The 17,591-nt window shown below is 33.2% G+C and overlaps 1 protein-coding gene across 3 annotated transcripts in view; it reads right to left on the bottom strand.

The window, feature by feature from the left end:
- The window catches only part of TBC1D5 (TBC1 domain family member 5), a 407,032-nt gene that overhangs the window by 155,411 nt on the left and 234,030 nt on the right, over positions 1–17,591 (bottom strand). For all 3 annotated transcript variants that reach the window (XM_081970868.1, XM_081970866.1, XM_081970867.1), the window contains exons 6-9: positions 15,297–15,386; positions 15,134–15,205; positions 6,636–6,703; positions 4,156–4,258 (exon numbers count right to left, since the gene is read on the bottom strand). In XM_081970868.1, coding sequence (XP_081826994.1) covers positions 4,156–4,258; positions 6,636–6,703; positions 15,134–15,205; positions 15,297–15,386 — 333 coding nt within the window. The remainder of the gene's footprint in view (positions 1–4,155; positions 4,259–6,635; positions 6,704–15,133; positions 15,206–15,296; positions 15,387–17,591) is intronic.

Genomic DNA, 17,591 nt, shown 5'->3' with positions numbered 1-17,591 from the left:
CATCAGTAGAAAATGTCTAAGTAATATTACTTAGAAACTATAATTTTGCATTGTTGGTATGAGTTGAAGAACTTTTTATCATATTCACATTTCAAGAACTAAGTTAATGCATGTACTGTAGACATTTGCTCTGTTTTATATCTGCATCTAGTTTCCTTTGCTTTTATTATCTGCTATACTGCTTTTTTGTTAATAGTTTCTTTTGTTTTATATTTATTTATATTATTGTTGCTATGATTTCTTTATAAAATACTTAATCTAAATGTATACATCACAACTGGAATGCTAAACATGTTTCTTGGATATAAAAATGTAGATGGGCCTTACTTTAAATTTTGCTTTTGCCAATAACATATGTGCTCTCTCATAAAACAATTTTCCTAAACAATGTTTAGGAAAAAAACTGCTTACAAGCAGTTAAACTATTATATAGAATAAATCTTCCAAAGCAAAAATCAGTAACTATTGGATATATCTACAATTCCTTTGAGAATCGAAGCATTGTTATAAAACAAAGTGTGACTGTAGAAACTAAGGACCACTATTTATTACTGATTGGTTCAAACAATAATCTAGTACATTGGAACCTTTTCTATTATCATTAGTTATACTTGGTTAAAATCTTTCTCAATTGCTTTGGCACCAGTTCTATACTAATTTTGACATATTATGTTTAGTTCTGGGATGATAGAAAGAAGATATCAGAAAGGAGTAAGAGTTATTTTAGTAGTACTTCTGATTAATGAATTAAAAGAGAAGTTTAAATTTGAAAAAGGAAATAACGTTAGAGTTTCAATTTCTTCAATTTAAAATTCTTGGCACAATAGCCAGCACACAATGTTAGATTTTTTAAAAGAAGCTGTTGTAAATTTAAAGTTTTAATGATAGTTCCATTGGGCTTCTTTCTTATACTTCAACAGTTTGTATTGGAATAAAATGACATTATTGTACCATTTTTTCTTTCTTAATTTTAGAATCCTTTCAAATATTTTATGATATTTAGGGAAGAAGGACTTGCTGGAAATGAAATACCCTGCTTTGTATGACCAGATGATAAGTTCAAATGGTTCAATAAGCCAAATATTCTGATAAAAGCAAGAACTTATTAAAAAAAATATAAACTATATTCTCAACATATATGGATGATTCTTCAAATTTAGAACTGTAATTTTACTTGATTCAAGACTGCATTTAGTTAAATAAAATTATCTTTAGAGACATGTTGTCTAAGGTTAAACAAATGCCTGTATTATTGTAATAAGGGTGTCTGTGTGGGAGTTATATCCCAAAAGAATTTGGCAGAGATCCTTTACTTGTAGATTTGATACAAGAAATTAGCTACTGATACTACTTAATTTTAATACCTACACATATCCTTCAGATACAATTAAGAAAGCAAATTTAAACTCATTGTATTTTTCCAATAAAATGGAAACCTAATAGCATGCCAAAATAGTTCAGCAGAAAATTAAACAAGTCATTTTCCTTCAAATTTGAATACAAATTTGCTATTTATGTAACATTGTTTACAGATTCAAAATAAGAAAACAGCAAATATGGCAGGTACAAAAGTTTGGATACCCTTCCAGCTGATTCGATCTTTTCTCCACCATAAAGTTGCTAATAATGTTAATAATGGAGCTAAATTAGGCTCAATCACTTTTTAGTATAGGACCTAAAATTAGCGAGGGAAAGACAATTCCACAGATAACAAATATTCTGATCTTTCTTTCCATTCAGACTGTAACTGTTATTTTATTTAATTTTAATAACCAGGAGGCCTCTAGGCATCTCTGTGAGTACCGTATTTTTCGGAATATAAGACACACCTTTTTCCCTCAAAAAAGAGGCTGAAAATCTGGGTGCATCACATACACTGAATACAACATTTTTTTGACTCCTGAAACTCCGCCCCTTCCCCAAAATGGCAGTGCATAGCATTTAGAAGGCACTCAGACAGCTCCTGGGGCCTGGGGAGGGCAGAAATGAAGGAAAAACGGCCCGTTTTTTGCCCTCCAGCAGCACTCTATAAGTTTCCTAAAGGCTATCCATGGCCTTTTTTGGACAAAAAATGGGCCCGTTTTTGTGAAAAATGGCCCATTTTTTGCTCATTTTTGGGGGGCCCATCCCCCAGGAGCACTCTATAAGCCTCCTAAAGGATATTTTTTGAAAAAAATGGGCCAGTTTTTGCAAAAAGTGGACTGTTTTGGGGAGATTTGCAGAATGCAAAAACTTTTTTAAAAAAATTTCCTCTTCAAAACCTTGCTGCGTCTTATACTCCGGTGCGTCTTATACTCCAAAATATGAGATGTGCAGGTGAAAATACTTCATAATTACAAAGTAAAGACTTTAAAATAAAATAGCTGATTTTTTGCTAGCAATTTCAACTTTAAGAAACTTTTTCACAAGGGAGGGTGTCTAAACTTTATTTGAAGAATCATATTGGACAAGAATTTAAGCAACATTTGAAATTAGAATTATTAAAAACTTATGTAATATATTTAAAATGTATAATTAATTAAATATCTTGATAAATTATTGGATGATATAATAATATTTTGGATAACATCAATACATTTTAGTATGATTATCCATGAAATATTATAAGATACTAGACAACTTGCGACTTGTTAGATCATCATTTCAGCAATATTTTCTTACCAGCTACCTCATGCCTTTAACAATGTCAGTTATACTGGAATGTATTGGAAAAGTTTTTAAAAATTTAGAAGTATTCAGAGCTATCTCCTTGAAATATTTCATGAACTTTTGTATTGTCATAAAATGCCTTACGATAATTTTCTGTCATAAAATGTTTTAAAATTTTGCCAAATTTCAATTCCATGGCAATAACAAATTCTGCATATTGTAAGTTAACTCATCTGAGGAGACTAGTTGAAAATGTCTAGTTAAAAGTTGTAGAGTTTTAATAATATACATGTAAATTCTTATTATTGGCAATTAATGTGCACAAATGCTCAGCAACTGAAATCTCCACTACTTCCCACAGTACTTTTACCTCCAGGTAAATCATGGGAATGACACAACTCAAAAACAGAAGGAGAAACATTTCCTTCCTTGACAGCAAGTAGGATCACAAAACTGAACCTGTTCTTTAAATTTAGTAGATTAATCAAACATGAACAAATAAAAGAAGAGGTTCATTTGATCAGTCTGTCAAAATTCATTAATACCACTTATAGAATCTCTCCAGCTTCAGTTAACTCAGCAAGATATTTCACAAAAAGATAACAGTATCATTAATTAATTCAATAAAATCTCATAACTATTAACAATATGGTCTATTTTTAGCAGGTGACCCAGTACAACTTAACAGCTTGTGAGGAAATGGAAAAGTTTTTTTTTTAAAAAATTGGTCTAACTACACATGCAGCTTTCATGTAATAAAGCACATCCAATTAAGATAAGATAAGTTGTTCATTTTAGCAAATGCTAGGCTGTTTCTGAGACATATTTCAGTCATTCTATTTCAATACCATATTTCAGTCCATTTGTATTATTAAAGGGAGAGATAATTGTTTGGCAGCTTCAGCTCATCCTCAGTTGGAAATGGACACGATTCTTAGAGTAAACAAGGATAGAATAGAATTTTATGTTTTATATTTTTCTCCTGGTTGATATGAGGACCTTAGTTTCTTAAACGATTTCAATCCTGTTTTAGGATGTAATGCATTTAAAATTATTGGAATCAATCAATCTTTACTCTTTAAAACTGCAAGAAACCCAGCTCAGGCCTCATATTATTTCCAGGAAAACCCAACCCAACTTATGCATGTTTTAATTTTTATTAGCAGGATATTTGACATCAAAGTTTTTCCTTTTATCTCTTTCAATAAGCTTTAGCAAACAATTCAATGAAGTTAACAAGAATTTGTGACTTTAAAAAAAAAAGGGAAATAAGTTTCAGCAGTACTGAAAACAATTTGAAGGAGTACTTTACCACGAATAGGGACAATATGTGCATGAATGGCTTGTTTTCTTTATAACACAACAAATAAAATGGTTTATTTTTCATTTTCTAAATCTTTATGCCCAGTTTTAGAATAATAAAAACTGTCTTGCAGTTCAATTAATTGTGTGAAGTATAGGAAAATGTTGAATCGAGGATGCCACTTGTATAACATGTTTCATTACCTGTTTATAAAGTAACTGCTCATTTTCCCGAGCATAACAGAAGAGAATGTCAGTAAGAATTTTCCTCACATTTTCTTCCTGGAAATACTGCATTTCAGGAAATCTGATTTAAAACAAGAACAAAAACAACCCTAATATAAATGACAGCGCTCAAAATGATTTAGGATTACAATAGGTTTCAATTATTAGATTTCTTCCTTTTTTACTCAATGAACTTCCAATAAGTATGCTACTCATTCAGAGTGCTTTGCCACCATACACAAGAACATTTCTGATATACTTTCTAACTGAAATTACACTTACAGGTTATTTACTTATTTTATATATTAGCACATTCCATATGGATTCTAGAAGGATTTATCTGAGCTAAAGCTAAACAACAGCAATGAAGAAGAAATTTCTACAAAACTGCAACACAGAATGATGGGAGCAGGTTTACAGTAATATGGAAGCAGGTTTAGCAAAAATCAATAGAATGTGCTACAACAGGATATACAAAAATCAAATAAAACAGAAAACATATTGACAATATTATTAATCAGAATTGTGGAAGTTCTGAATGCTAGAAAAGAGCTGAGAACTGAACAGACCCTTCCATTTTTTCTTTAATTTCAATCATTCTAATCTAGACTAGTGAGAAAATATAATATTAAAAATAGAAATGAACAGCATAATTTGTTCAGATGGCAATAAACAACCACCTAAGATGCATGTACAAGATTTTTTTTTATTTACTAAAAGCATTTTTTTTAAAAAAGAACATGTTTTTTCCTAAACATATCATGCCCTCTGTCAAAGTAATAGTGCAATATTTTTACAATGGCTCTAAAACTAGCAAAACTATCCTTATTCAAATTTTAATTCCCCAATTGTAACTTAGATATTTATATAATCTTAAACATTCTGAACTGTTCCCCTTTAAAAACAAAAAATACCATCTGCGAACATTTACATGAAAGCATACTCAGATTTTAATTATACATCTAACAGCATAAATATATCTGAAAACTCAGCTTCAATATAGGCACACAATATAAAGTAATAAGGAATGTCAATATTTCCTGGGCATTGTTTTGTTACTTATGCCTATTAATTCTATAAACAGAAAAAGGCATCATACTAAGTTGCATTTTAAAATCCATAGGAACTATTTTCTTATCCCAAATTTCAGTATAGAACTATGCTATAATCATAACAGAAAGATACTAGATAAATAGTAATTGAGCTTAATTGGAATTACTTAATGCAATCAGAGTTCTCTCTCTGACAAAATATTTTCCGGATCTGAATTCTAGCTTTGATAAGTTCCTTAACAGGAATGACCCCGGGCTACAGAGATGAAAGTATATTCACAATGATAATAAGGAATACTTAAGGAGTCTTTGACAGTAGGAAAGTTATCCACAAAAATAGCAATGCTAAATTCCTCTAGATGAATGACATTTCTCACTAATTACACATTACTTTTTATTGATTAAGTGTTAGGAATTACAGAAAATCATCTGTTCAATCTTGTATTATAAACATAATTTAATCACAAGATCTGTGAGTTCCTCTTATTCTTTTTTTATTTCTCATAGAAACTCTTTTAAAAATACATATAATTATATTTTAATGTAACATAGCACTGATTTATAATAAAACCAATTACATTAAAAGGCAAATTAGAAAATAAAAAATATTTGGCTATGCAGGATAGGAAATCTGGTGCTCTGAGCAAAACTGCATCTGTGGGTCTCTCCCTGCATCCCTGCCTCATCTGATTTTAATATTTTTTATGTTTGCAAAATACAGCTAGTGGCTATGCTGCATAAAATGTCAACTTCTATAATAAACTGTAATAAACTCATATAAAATAAAAATGTCTGACAGAAAATAAAGCTATGGTAAACTAGGCTAGTAAAGAAAAAAAAAGAAGGCTGCAAAGGATTTGATAAAAGATCACTAATGTCTATATTGGGAAGTGGACATTTTATAACTGGCTAAGTTGTGGAATTAAAATAATTTAACAACCGGTTCTCTGCTCTAATGATTTCTTCTAACAACCAGTTCACTAAACTGCTCAGAAAGTTAACAACCAGTTCTCCTGAAGAGGTGCGAACTGGCTGAATCCTACCACTGAACTGGCTATAACCCATATCCTTTAGGGAAGCCATTTTAGGACTTGTGATGATATCTATTGTTTTTCAAAAATACATGTTTAAAAATCCCTAATTATTCCACTAATCAAAAAATATTGTATGCAACTGATCTTTTTTTGTTTTACTGAAACCAGGTATTTAAGTTATGAGTAAGTAGCTGCTATTCTTTCAGGCACAGTAGGAAAAGCATGTAACTTTTAGTGCTATAATATGACCTGTAAGGCAAACTTTTCTTCAAACCCATACAAGTGCTAAATGGCAGTCTAGCTGTAAGCCCCAAATTGGAAAATGTATTTCATAGAAATGAAATGTTATGAAATGTTTAATAATGATGCTTACGTTCGTTTTACATCTTGTTCAATCATGCTTCGAAGTTCTTTGTCCTGAAAAAATTTATTCCAAAGACTCTGCAAAAGGATAAAATATTATTTGAAAGATAGTCAATGATGATAGAACACATCAGGAACAAAAAAACCTCCAAATATGAATTGGTAGGGTATAAAACACCTATTTAGTTGCTAGGAGCTGAAAAAAAAACCCTTGAGGGCACATAATCAATAGAATAGGTCATCCTATTTTGCACTTAGAAGTCATTTTTTCTATATAGGTCTTGTTTATTAGAAGTCAGACAAAGCATCCTCTTCAACCAGAACCTCAGCTATGTCTGTCATAATGTTTTCATTAAGCCATCAATATCCTTCTAAAGATCAAACATTAAAAACCCTGAATTATATGATTTGCAAAAATTGCAAAAATTGCACTGCTCTGCTAGAAAGAATATCTCAAAAGAACAAGCTTTGAGATTTTAGCTAATAAACTGAATAAACTGCCTGCTATAATTATAATTTTAAAGCATGGGTCGTCAACCTGGTCCCTACCGCCCACTAGTGGGCGTTTTGGGATTCCAGATGGGCGGTGGGGATTTCGGAGGTTAAAACCTCCTTTTGAACTAACGCGCGCGAGAAGCACTGTCCCATCGCCAGGGAAACAGTGAGTGAGGTGAATCACGTGATTGCTCAGATCACACGGGCGCAGCCCGAGAAGACATTTCTGAGAAGAGAAACTTCTCCGGTCGGGCTGCGCCCGTGTGATCTGAGCAACCACGTGATTCACCTCACTCACTGTTTCCCTGGCGATGGGACGGCGCTTGCCTGCGCTTCACCAGCTCAGGCGCGACTGGAGAAGTTTCCTCAGCTCCTCACCGCTCCACTGAAGACATTTCTGAGAAGAGAAACTTCTCCGGTCATGCCTGAGCTGGTGAAGTGCTAGAGGGGGGGGGGGGGGAAGGAGCAGAAAAGACAAAAAGGAGAATGAAAGGGAGAAAGAGGAGGTGGGGGATAGTGGAATCCTTGCTGCTTCCTGAGCTTGGGGGGAGGAGGAGCAGAAAAGACAAAAAGGAGAATGAAAGGGAGAAAGAGGAGGTGGGGGATAGGGGAGCCTTGCTGCTTTCTGAGCTTGGGGGGGGGGGAGGAGCAGAAAAGACAAAAAGGAGAATGAAAGGGAGAAAGAGGAGGTGGGGGATAGTGGAATCCTTGCTGCTTTCTGAGCTTGGGGGGGGGAAGGAGCAGAAAAGACAAAACGGAGAATGAAAGGGAGAAAGAGGAGGTGGGGGATAGTGGAATCCTTGCTGTTTACAGAGCTTGGGGGGGGGAGGAGCAGAAAAGACAAAAAGGAGAATGAAAGGGAGAAAGAGGAGGTGGGGGATAGTGGAATCCTTGCTGCTTTCTGAGCTTGGGGGGGGGGGAAGGAGCAGAAAAGAGAAAAAGGAGAATGAAAGGGAGAAAGAGGAGGTGGGGGATAGTGGAATCCTTGCTGCTTTCTGAGCTTGGGGGGGGGGGAAGGAGCAGAAAAGACAAAAAGGAGAATGAAAGGGAGAAAGAGGAGGTGGGGGATAGTGGAATCCTCGCTGCTTTCTGAGCTTGGGGGGAAGGAAGGAGCAGAAAAGAGAAAAAGGAGAATGAAAGGGAGAAAGAGGAGGTGGGGGATAGGGGATCCTTGCTGCTTTCTGAGCTTGGTAGTTTTCTTACAGACATTTCATTACCAAACTAGGTAACATCATCACTGCTAAAAGGGAGTGGGGTTGTGGGGAAAGGAGGAGGAGGAGAAGTCGAGTAGAAACTGATAGCAGGGACAGGCAGAAGTGGAGCAGAGCAGTTGCAAAATAGGAGAAAGAAAAGGCAGGAGAGAATTGTTGTTGGCTAATAATAATAAGTGGGCTAACTAGCTCAGCCTTACTTTTGTACATAGCCCTAAGGAAGATAAAAAAAAGGAGATAAAAAGGAAAAGCACCGAAAGAGGAGACCTTCGTTTGTTCCTTACGAAAATCGAACCAGATATCAAATATTTAGTCTCGCAGCATCAGCCTCAAAGATCTCATTAATCACTAGTAAAGCTAATTTCAATTTACTTTATTGTTTTCTAATTAAACTTTATAAAGTTAAAAACATTATAAACATGCATAAAGTAGAAATAAAAAGATAAATGTATGTACATTTCTTTTTTTAAAAAAACACCCTCCTTTCTAAAAAATATTCTACACTTGCGCAAAAACTGGTGGGCGGTAAGGAAATTTTTCCATCAAGAAAGATCCATTAGTGAGCAGTAAGTAGAAAAAGGTTGACTACCACTGTTTTAAAGTATGTCTGCACATGTAGTGTATGTGCATCCATACTGCATCCATATATGTATATCTATATATTTATCTATACATATGTGTGCCTTTTGTCTAATCCTCCCTTACAGCTGCTGATAGTGTTGCACAATTGTTTTGTCCAGGAATAAAACAGCATCACTGTTTTGTTCAGGAACATTTATCTGTAAGTTTAGCTATATTTTTTAATTTTAATATTTCAGATTTTGGTTTTCTTAAGCTTTTTACTACAGTTGAAATATATAACTTATTCTTATTTACAAACGGCACTTAGTGGGACTTTGCAATGGTTTGAAAACACTTTAAAAAGTATTGCCGAAGCCCGAAATGTTTACTTATCATGAGGTTAGATTCTACCCTTATTATAGCACTCTTTCTTTCTAGTTTACATCAATATGAGCAAAAATCAAACTTTCTGTAAAACACTGTAAAACTTAACTGACCACATTCACACATAACATCACTGTGTAAACATGGTTCCTGTTTAATGCAGAAATCATATTGTACTACAGAATCTCCAACTGGATCTATATTACAACAGAAAATTGAAGGAGGAGGTTTATTATAATCTCTTATGCAGAGAATATAATAGCCTTAATGATGCCTAATCCAAAAAGAACTAGGCTTGAATATAATTTTATAAAGTCTGTACCAGCTTTCTGTTTTTCTTTCTTTACATTCAGTAACAGGAAACACTGTTTAATATTATTCTTTTTACTTCATTGGCTATTGGCATTAATAAAGACAGAATATATTTCATTGGTAAGAATGGAAAACTTGCTCGGTAGTGGTGGTGAAATTAGTCTGTTCCAAAATTAAGCAAATAGTTTCATTTGCTAAAAAATAACAAAAATGTTAAAAAGTCATCAAATGTTTCTTGTTACATGCCATTTTTATAGTAATAAATTGCTCTCCAGGCAATCAATCTCTATCTCCGTGTATCTAATATAAAACACTATTCAACAGGCAACACACCAACATTATTGGTTACACTTGATATTCACTAGAAGAATTAATCATAGTACATTCAGCTTTTAAAAAAAACCTGCAGAAATGTTAAATAAAAACGCTGATGACTAAATTTATTTTAAATGACTAAGAACAGGTGGCAACTCTCTGAGAGAATGAAACAAAACCCCTGCTCTGATCTCTTGCTCATCAAGGCTCTATCAGAAAAAAATGAATACGGATCATGTTTCACTTCTGGAGAAGAGAATCTTCATCCTTGTTTCCTCTTTCAGAATTGTCACATCAAGTGCTCTTGTTTACTTGAATAGTGGACCTTGAGGTGAATTTGAAGAGCATGTTCATAAAGAATTCTACTATTCTAAGAATGAAAAGTTTATATATAGCTCACATACCACTTTATATTATGCTAGGTAAAGAGATAGTTTAACTCACAAAGCTGATATTTAATAGTGATGTGGTAAAAATGGGTTAATGGATGGATAACTTCATGGAAATAAATGGGAAAAAATTGGTTCAGTTATGCTGATTCTTGATGCTGAGTCACAGCATCAATAATGAACTGTAATAATAATTTATTATTTATTGTTACCAAATAATTATTGGAATTATTTAGAAATTCTAATTTCTAAAAGAATATTTAAAATTGGATTGTACCTGCTATAATAACTGATTATCTATTACTGAAAAATTCACTGTAAATACATATAACCAATTCTAATGTTAATAACCAAAGTTACAAATAATTCTAGCTAAAAAAATTCAGAATTGAGCCTGGTAATTTTCACAAGTTTAGAAGACTGAATACAGTACACCTTGGTATGTTTTTCCTCTTAGTCCTTATAGCCATAAAGGAAGTCCTATAAGTCCTGTTCTTATATAAAGTTTTAAAACACTTAGATTCTTGTTAAATGTGTGAATCTGCAATATCTTCATTTAAGAATACATTTTCAAAGAGAAAAATAAATTCTGCTCCTAAAGTGAGGAAAATACATTTATCTGCCACATTACAATTCAAAATACTTCCAGTTTATCACTATATGGTCAATGTGACACTGAACAATTAGAAATAACTGGGATGTTGTTACAAGTCCACCATACATGAAAAAAGGTAGCATCTAGACACCCGCATCTCCAACATTTTGGTTGAACATTTGGGTACATGCATGATAATTTTTTAGGATCTAAATACCATCTGTAAAACATTTTATAAAAATTCTTCCTTAAATTCTGTGACTGTGTAAATTTAACATTCTGAACCCATATTTTTTCCCACGTTTCCAACATAACCACTTCACCAAAATTCTGAGCCCATTTAATCATACAATCCTTAACCAATTCACTTTCTGAGTCTCTTTCTAACAATACATTATATATTCTTTTAACTTGTTTAGACCGATAGATGATCAGAGTAAATAGTATATGGGATGTTTGGAATTGTTAGAGTGGTATACAGCGGAAGTCAGGGGGGTGGGTTTGTGTGGGAGGTGGGGGAGGGTTAGGGTGGAGGGTGGGGTAATATATATGTATGAATAAATTAGAAGATGGGATTAATGAAACATTGTTATGCTAGGAGAAATTTATATTAAGAGTTATAGATGTTAAATTAGCTTAGAAAATGGGATCAATGTGTTATTATTAATCTAAGAGAAATTTATATTGTGTTTGTTGGGAGGAAAGGGGTTATGAGTAATCTATTTTAAGATGGGGGGAGAGGAGGGGGCAAAGTATTTGGTATAATATTTGAAAGTGAATTTTTGTGGGGGGGTTGGGGGGTATAGCATTTGTATGAGATTTATATTGTATGGCGGGGGGGTGAAAAGGGGGAAAAATTGTTTGTACAAAACTCTTTTAATAATAATAAAAAAAGAAATAACTGGGATGCAATATTTTCAATATTATAAAGCTGTAAGCTTTTGAAAACATACAATAATAAAAAACCAAACTTCTATGCAGATGGTCCTTAACTATGATGAGATTTAAATTGTAATACTCCGTCTTCCTTTTGAAAAACTAGTGAAAAAAATGCATATCCTTAGGGATCATTCTATTGCTCTAGTAATTGAAAACATGCATATAGGATGCTAGTAGGCAAAATAATTCCATAAATGATGTTTAAAGGTCTATTATTTGTTTAAGTGCCTACTCTATATAAATTCAACTGTTGAACTGCCTTTTCATTTCTTTTGAGAACCAAATATATAACTGTAGAGATGAGGAAGTATCTTGTCTAGTTTTATAAAAAAACAAATCATTCACTTATTTTACTAGCACCACAAGTGGCTTTAAGGAATAATATTATTTTATATTTTACAAAATTCTTTTAGAAATGTGCTTTTTTAAACTGCACTTCATTGCCAAGACAGCATTTAAAAAAAAACACAATCTAATTGCAGAGTTCATCCTGAACAATTCCAATATATTCAATATTATTATATTTATATACACGTATATAAAGTGCTCAGTATCCCCAAATCTAGGCAAAACAGCAGCTGAAAAATTACATTAATCTATTATAAACATTTCATTCTTTAAATGTGCACACATACTTTACAATTTGAAATACTACTGATCCCAAGTATTTCTATGCAATATACTGAAAAATGAAAAGTTACAAGAAAGTAATTTTCCCACTCTTGCAAATCATGGTATATTCAATTATTTCTCAGGGATTTTTTTATTGCTGTTGGGGGAACATTTAATCTAAAAAACAGATTTTTTAATACTAAATATGGAGGGTTTGCAGTAATGTTACCTACTGGAATTGTATGTTCAACATAGTTATTGGATTGTCTATTGTCCAATATATTGTACAATTCTTTGTATTCCAAAGTCCTGCTATGTTGCCTTACTGTGATGGAAGGTGTGTTCCTGGGATATGAATAACAAGACTTGATGACAAATGTATATAACCCCAGCAGAATCACTCAAGGTATCTTTATTGGGCAACAGCAATATAGGAAAATGCTAGAGGCCAATGATAATGACAACAGCATCATTTTGAAAGCAGTGATAAAGAATTCTTGTGTTTTACTAAGGAAATTACATGGGTGGACAATATAAGTTATTAATGATATAGTGCCAAATGATAGCTGGCAATCAACAACTTATTTAAGAAGAATGGCACTGTAAATAAATGTTGTCATATAATTTGACAGTATAGCTTACAAACTGATTAAAGTAATCAAAGTTGTCTGGTTTTATAAACAGTATAACAGAATGCAGCTATATTCACAGAAATTGCCATGAAGGAAAAATTCCAAACTGCAAAGATAAAATTACAATGGGTACAGATAATCCTTGCTTACCGAAAGTAATTGGAATGGGAAACTCAGTTGCCAAATGATATGATTATAAGGTGCAATGTCATGTGACAACAGCCGTCTCCATTGCTATTGTTAGATGAATCACAGGGTTAGTTATAATCATAGCATCCCACAGTTATGTGATGACCATTTGTGACTTTCTGCTGACTTTCCCATTGCTTGCTACTGGCTGACAACAAAAGTTGCAAATTGTGATTTTTTAGGACACTATGACATAATTGGGAGGTAGCTGCCAAGTGTCGGAATCGCAATCATGTGACTGCAGTGATTGCAATGACTGTGACTATAAGGACCTATCATTCAGCATTGTCATAACTTTGAATGGTTGCTGAGAGAATGGACCTTAAGCAAGAATTACCAGTATATGGAACATAATATGGGAAACCTCAATATAATGAAAGATTAAATAAATTAATTGCAAATTGGGAACAAAAAAATTAAATTGACTGGAATTGGTCATTTTCAGTTAATTGTGTTTACTTCTAGGCATCAAAAACAAAGAAGGAATGGTATTGCTTTCATAGTTAGGAAATGTATAACAAGAACAGTACTTGGCTACAATGCAATCATGACCAAATAATATCAATTAAACTTCTTGGACAATCAGGATGTCAATATGGTTGACATAGTTAATATGGCAATTATCGAAGCTTATGCTTCAATCATAGATACGGAAGAAGAGAAGGTTGATGAATTTTATGATCAAATTCTATTTGAAATTAATAGCACATGCAACCACAATATGCAGCTTATGACTGGAATCTGGAATGCCAAAATTGGAAAAATGAAGGAGGAAAATGTAGTTGGATAATATGGCCTAGGAGACTGAAATGAAGCAAGAGGACAACCTGCTGATTTATATGATGGAATGTAGTAGAATAAATTTCCAGGAGGGAGGGGGATGTATTCCAAAGGAATAAGAAACAATTTAGTCCACATATTTTGTGTGAAAGAGGATGAAGACAGAACTTCCCTTATAGCTCTCAGAGTATACGGGAGATGCAGATAGTGGAGTGCTTTAATTTGGCGGAATTCTGGCTATACATGTGGAAATAATAAAGAACTCAGCTTGAAACAATCATTATATGTCATTCTTTGTTTTGGGGTCTGACACAATCTAATGATACTCGGTTCAAATAATGAAATCTATGCCTATATATGTGGACATTATGTAATGTAGACAGTTTTCACCTAACAATGGTAATTGGGACAGGAATTTCTATTGGACAGCATCATGATTGTAAACAGTGATGTCACATGACTGTGTCACTTCACAATATCAGTTCCAGAATTTCTGTTAAGTAAACTCATAGTGTTATTAAGCACATCATGGGACCACCATTGTAATCTCTTTCCAACTTTCTAATTGACTTTTGTTTATTGGAAGATAGCAGTGAAGGTTGAAAATGGTAATCCAGTGACCCCAGGATACAATGTTGTAACTGTGAGCTGGGCAATGAGTGCACAGATAACAATCACATGACTAAAAGGATGCTGATCATAAGTATGAGGACCAGTCATAATTATCACTCCTTCAAAACTTACAGTGAGTGATAACATTCATCACTCATTCTAAATTTTAACGGTGCAATCTTTATTCCTTGGATAATCTTGCTGGGGTTATATTCTCTTGATACAGCTTCTTGGGATTCTTGGCTACCCATTTTAGAAACATTCGCCACCATGATGAGGTAGTACAAGTTTTTGAGGTGGGGATCAGGGGTATGTTGATGGCACATAATCCAAGAAAAATAGTTCTTAATGTTTTATTGCTTTTAATAGACTTGAGAAACTTGCTAGGCAATAGCTTAAATGTTTAATATACAAATAAACTTTTAGGTCACATTTTAGAAGATTTTTTATGTAGTCAAAAAATACAAAGGCAAACTAGTTACCCCTTCATCCTGTGAAAGTGGGTTGTTGATCATTAAATCCTGCTGTCCAGCTTTCCGAGGGTTTGTAATATGCTGTAAATAGGAAAAAGGCATTACTAAAGCTGCACTTAAGGCATAATAAAAATATGAACTCAAAAATAAATTTCCTTTAAGCTTTACTTACAATTTCTTTTACATTATTATATAATGCTCTTGATTTTATTGTTTTTGTAATCCAATGATTTCTATCAGAAGGTAGAACATTCAAAAATAACTGGAAAACAAACAAATCAGAAAAGAATCAGAAAAACAAGAATCATTTTTAACTTTGAGTATTTTCTAAATATTTTTTAGCTAGAAGTGTGAAAGACGTTTATTTACAATGGATGCAAAGTCATTTGAACTCTATCTGTCAAATATTTTTTCATATAAGATCATTAAAACAAATTGCCTATAATGCCTGAACACATTGATTACTATATGTCAATATTTTGGGGGGATTAATGGAGAAATGCATTAACTAATAACAATTGAAAATAAGTTGCTTCAACATGTTTATCTGCTAGCCAAAGCATATAAAATATCTAACAAGTCTTACCATATATAGTTCCTTTTCTTTAATAATTTAAGTGGTAATTCTAAATGTAGAACTTAAAGTTTAAAATTTTCAGACTCCTTAAAATAGGGTCCTTACCTTTTTGAAGCAAACATAATCACTTTATACTTCCATGCAATTATGGATTCCAAATATATAAAGTACTGATTTATAGAACTAAAATGAAATAATGTAACGTAATGTAACGTAACATAACACAACACAATATAAAAATTTAAAGAGAGGTCACATGTGAGAATCGAAAATTCTTAGAACTTTGGACTGTGTTAGATTTTAGACATTTTAATTTAAAAAAAAAATTATTTCAAAATTTAATCTAAGGAGAATACTGATTCTTGCTAGAATGGATTATAGTACTCAGCATCTTACAGTTCTTCCTAAAATAAGGAATTATCTACTTTTTATACTCTTGAAATTTTTAAAACTTTTATTATTTCATTTCTAACAGTGACAAAGTCACTCTGTTTTCACACTTATTCTAGGCTATCATTAGTACAAACTTGGGCTGAATTCTGGTGACCTTATGTAGAGTCAATTTAGTGTTGTAGTTGCCTAAACTTGTATGTATAGGTGGCAATAAAAAAATCCCCTGTGCATTCAATGAATGGTCCTGGTTTTTTTGCACCTGACATGCTGGACAGAGATAGTGACTGGCCCAAAGCTACTCAACTAGCTTTCATAGACCCAGAACTCACAGTCTCATAGTTTCTAGACTGACACCTTGGCCACTACACCAAACTGACAAAAAGACTAAATACTGGAGAATTATGTTCATTATATTTACTTTGAATTAAATGTAAATTTATGAAAATTTAGTTTTTGTACTGGTGGCAATAATTGTTTTTGAAAACGTGGCCCCAAATTGCAATTAAAATATATTACTTAGATCAAGTTTTAGGCAGGGGGTTGGGCTAGATCTCCAAGGATCCCTTCCAAACTTATGATTCTATGAGTTTATGGTAGCTAGCTTAGAAAAATATATAAACTCTTGCTTTAAATTAGTCACAAACATTTCTTCCTTGTGTTTGAGCATCAATCATATCTGTAGATTGGCACTCAAGCTTGTTGTTCAGAGTTCTTCCCTCTCCTACTCTCTGCTTAGAACCAGAATTTTTATTTTGTCTTCTCTTGACCAACAAGGTTGCTTTATTTTCCTGAAAAACGTATAGACCCAGGAAAGAAATATTTGTATCCAGTAACAGAGGAATGGCAGCTAATGACCTTCTGGATATTGACCCAAGAATCCTTTACTATTGATAGTCTTCACTGCTTGAATTCAAAGCACGTTTTGATGTGGGTTTTTATTTCAGCTTTAGCATTATTTCATAATGGTTTCATAGGAGTTGCTGGTTCTGAATCTACTTGTAATTTAGGTATTAGAAAAATTACTGTGTTTCCCGAAAATAAGACCTGGTCTTGTTTTCTTTTGACCCCCGAAAAAATGACTAGGGCTTCTTTTCAGACGGTGTCTTAATTTCCCCCATGTGCTGGTATGAGATGGGGAGCCTCATGCTGCCTTGCTTACCTAACAGCCACACCAGCCATCCACACGAAACAACCTCACGGTGGCTGCTCCAGAAACCCTGGCCACTGGGCCACTTCTGCTGTGTAATTGTGGTTGTAAAAAAACTGGGAGGCTGATCAACACACCCAATGCACTGGCTTACTTAATGTTTGCACCAGCCATCCACGTGAATAGTATAAACATCTTAAAAGAAGCATAAACTTTTAGTTGGCTTTTAATTTTCTTAACACTATGTACTATTTCCCGCTTCCATTAATTAATGGAGAAAAAATAACCTTCTCTAAAAATCTGCATATTTCTTTTCAGTCTGTTAAAATATCCAGCTGATCTATGCTCTA

Source organism: Natrix helvetica, assembly GCF_964273705.1.
Source record: "Natrix helvetica genome assembly, chromosome: Z".
NCBI lineage: Eukaryota > Metazoa > Chordata > Lepidosauria > Squamata > Natricidae > Natrix > Natrix helvetica.
This window is presented reverse-complemented; position numbering and strand designations above follow the sequence as displayed.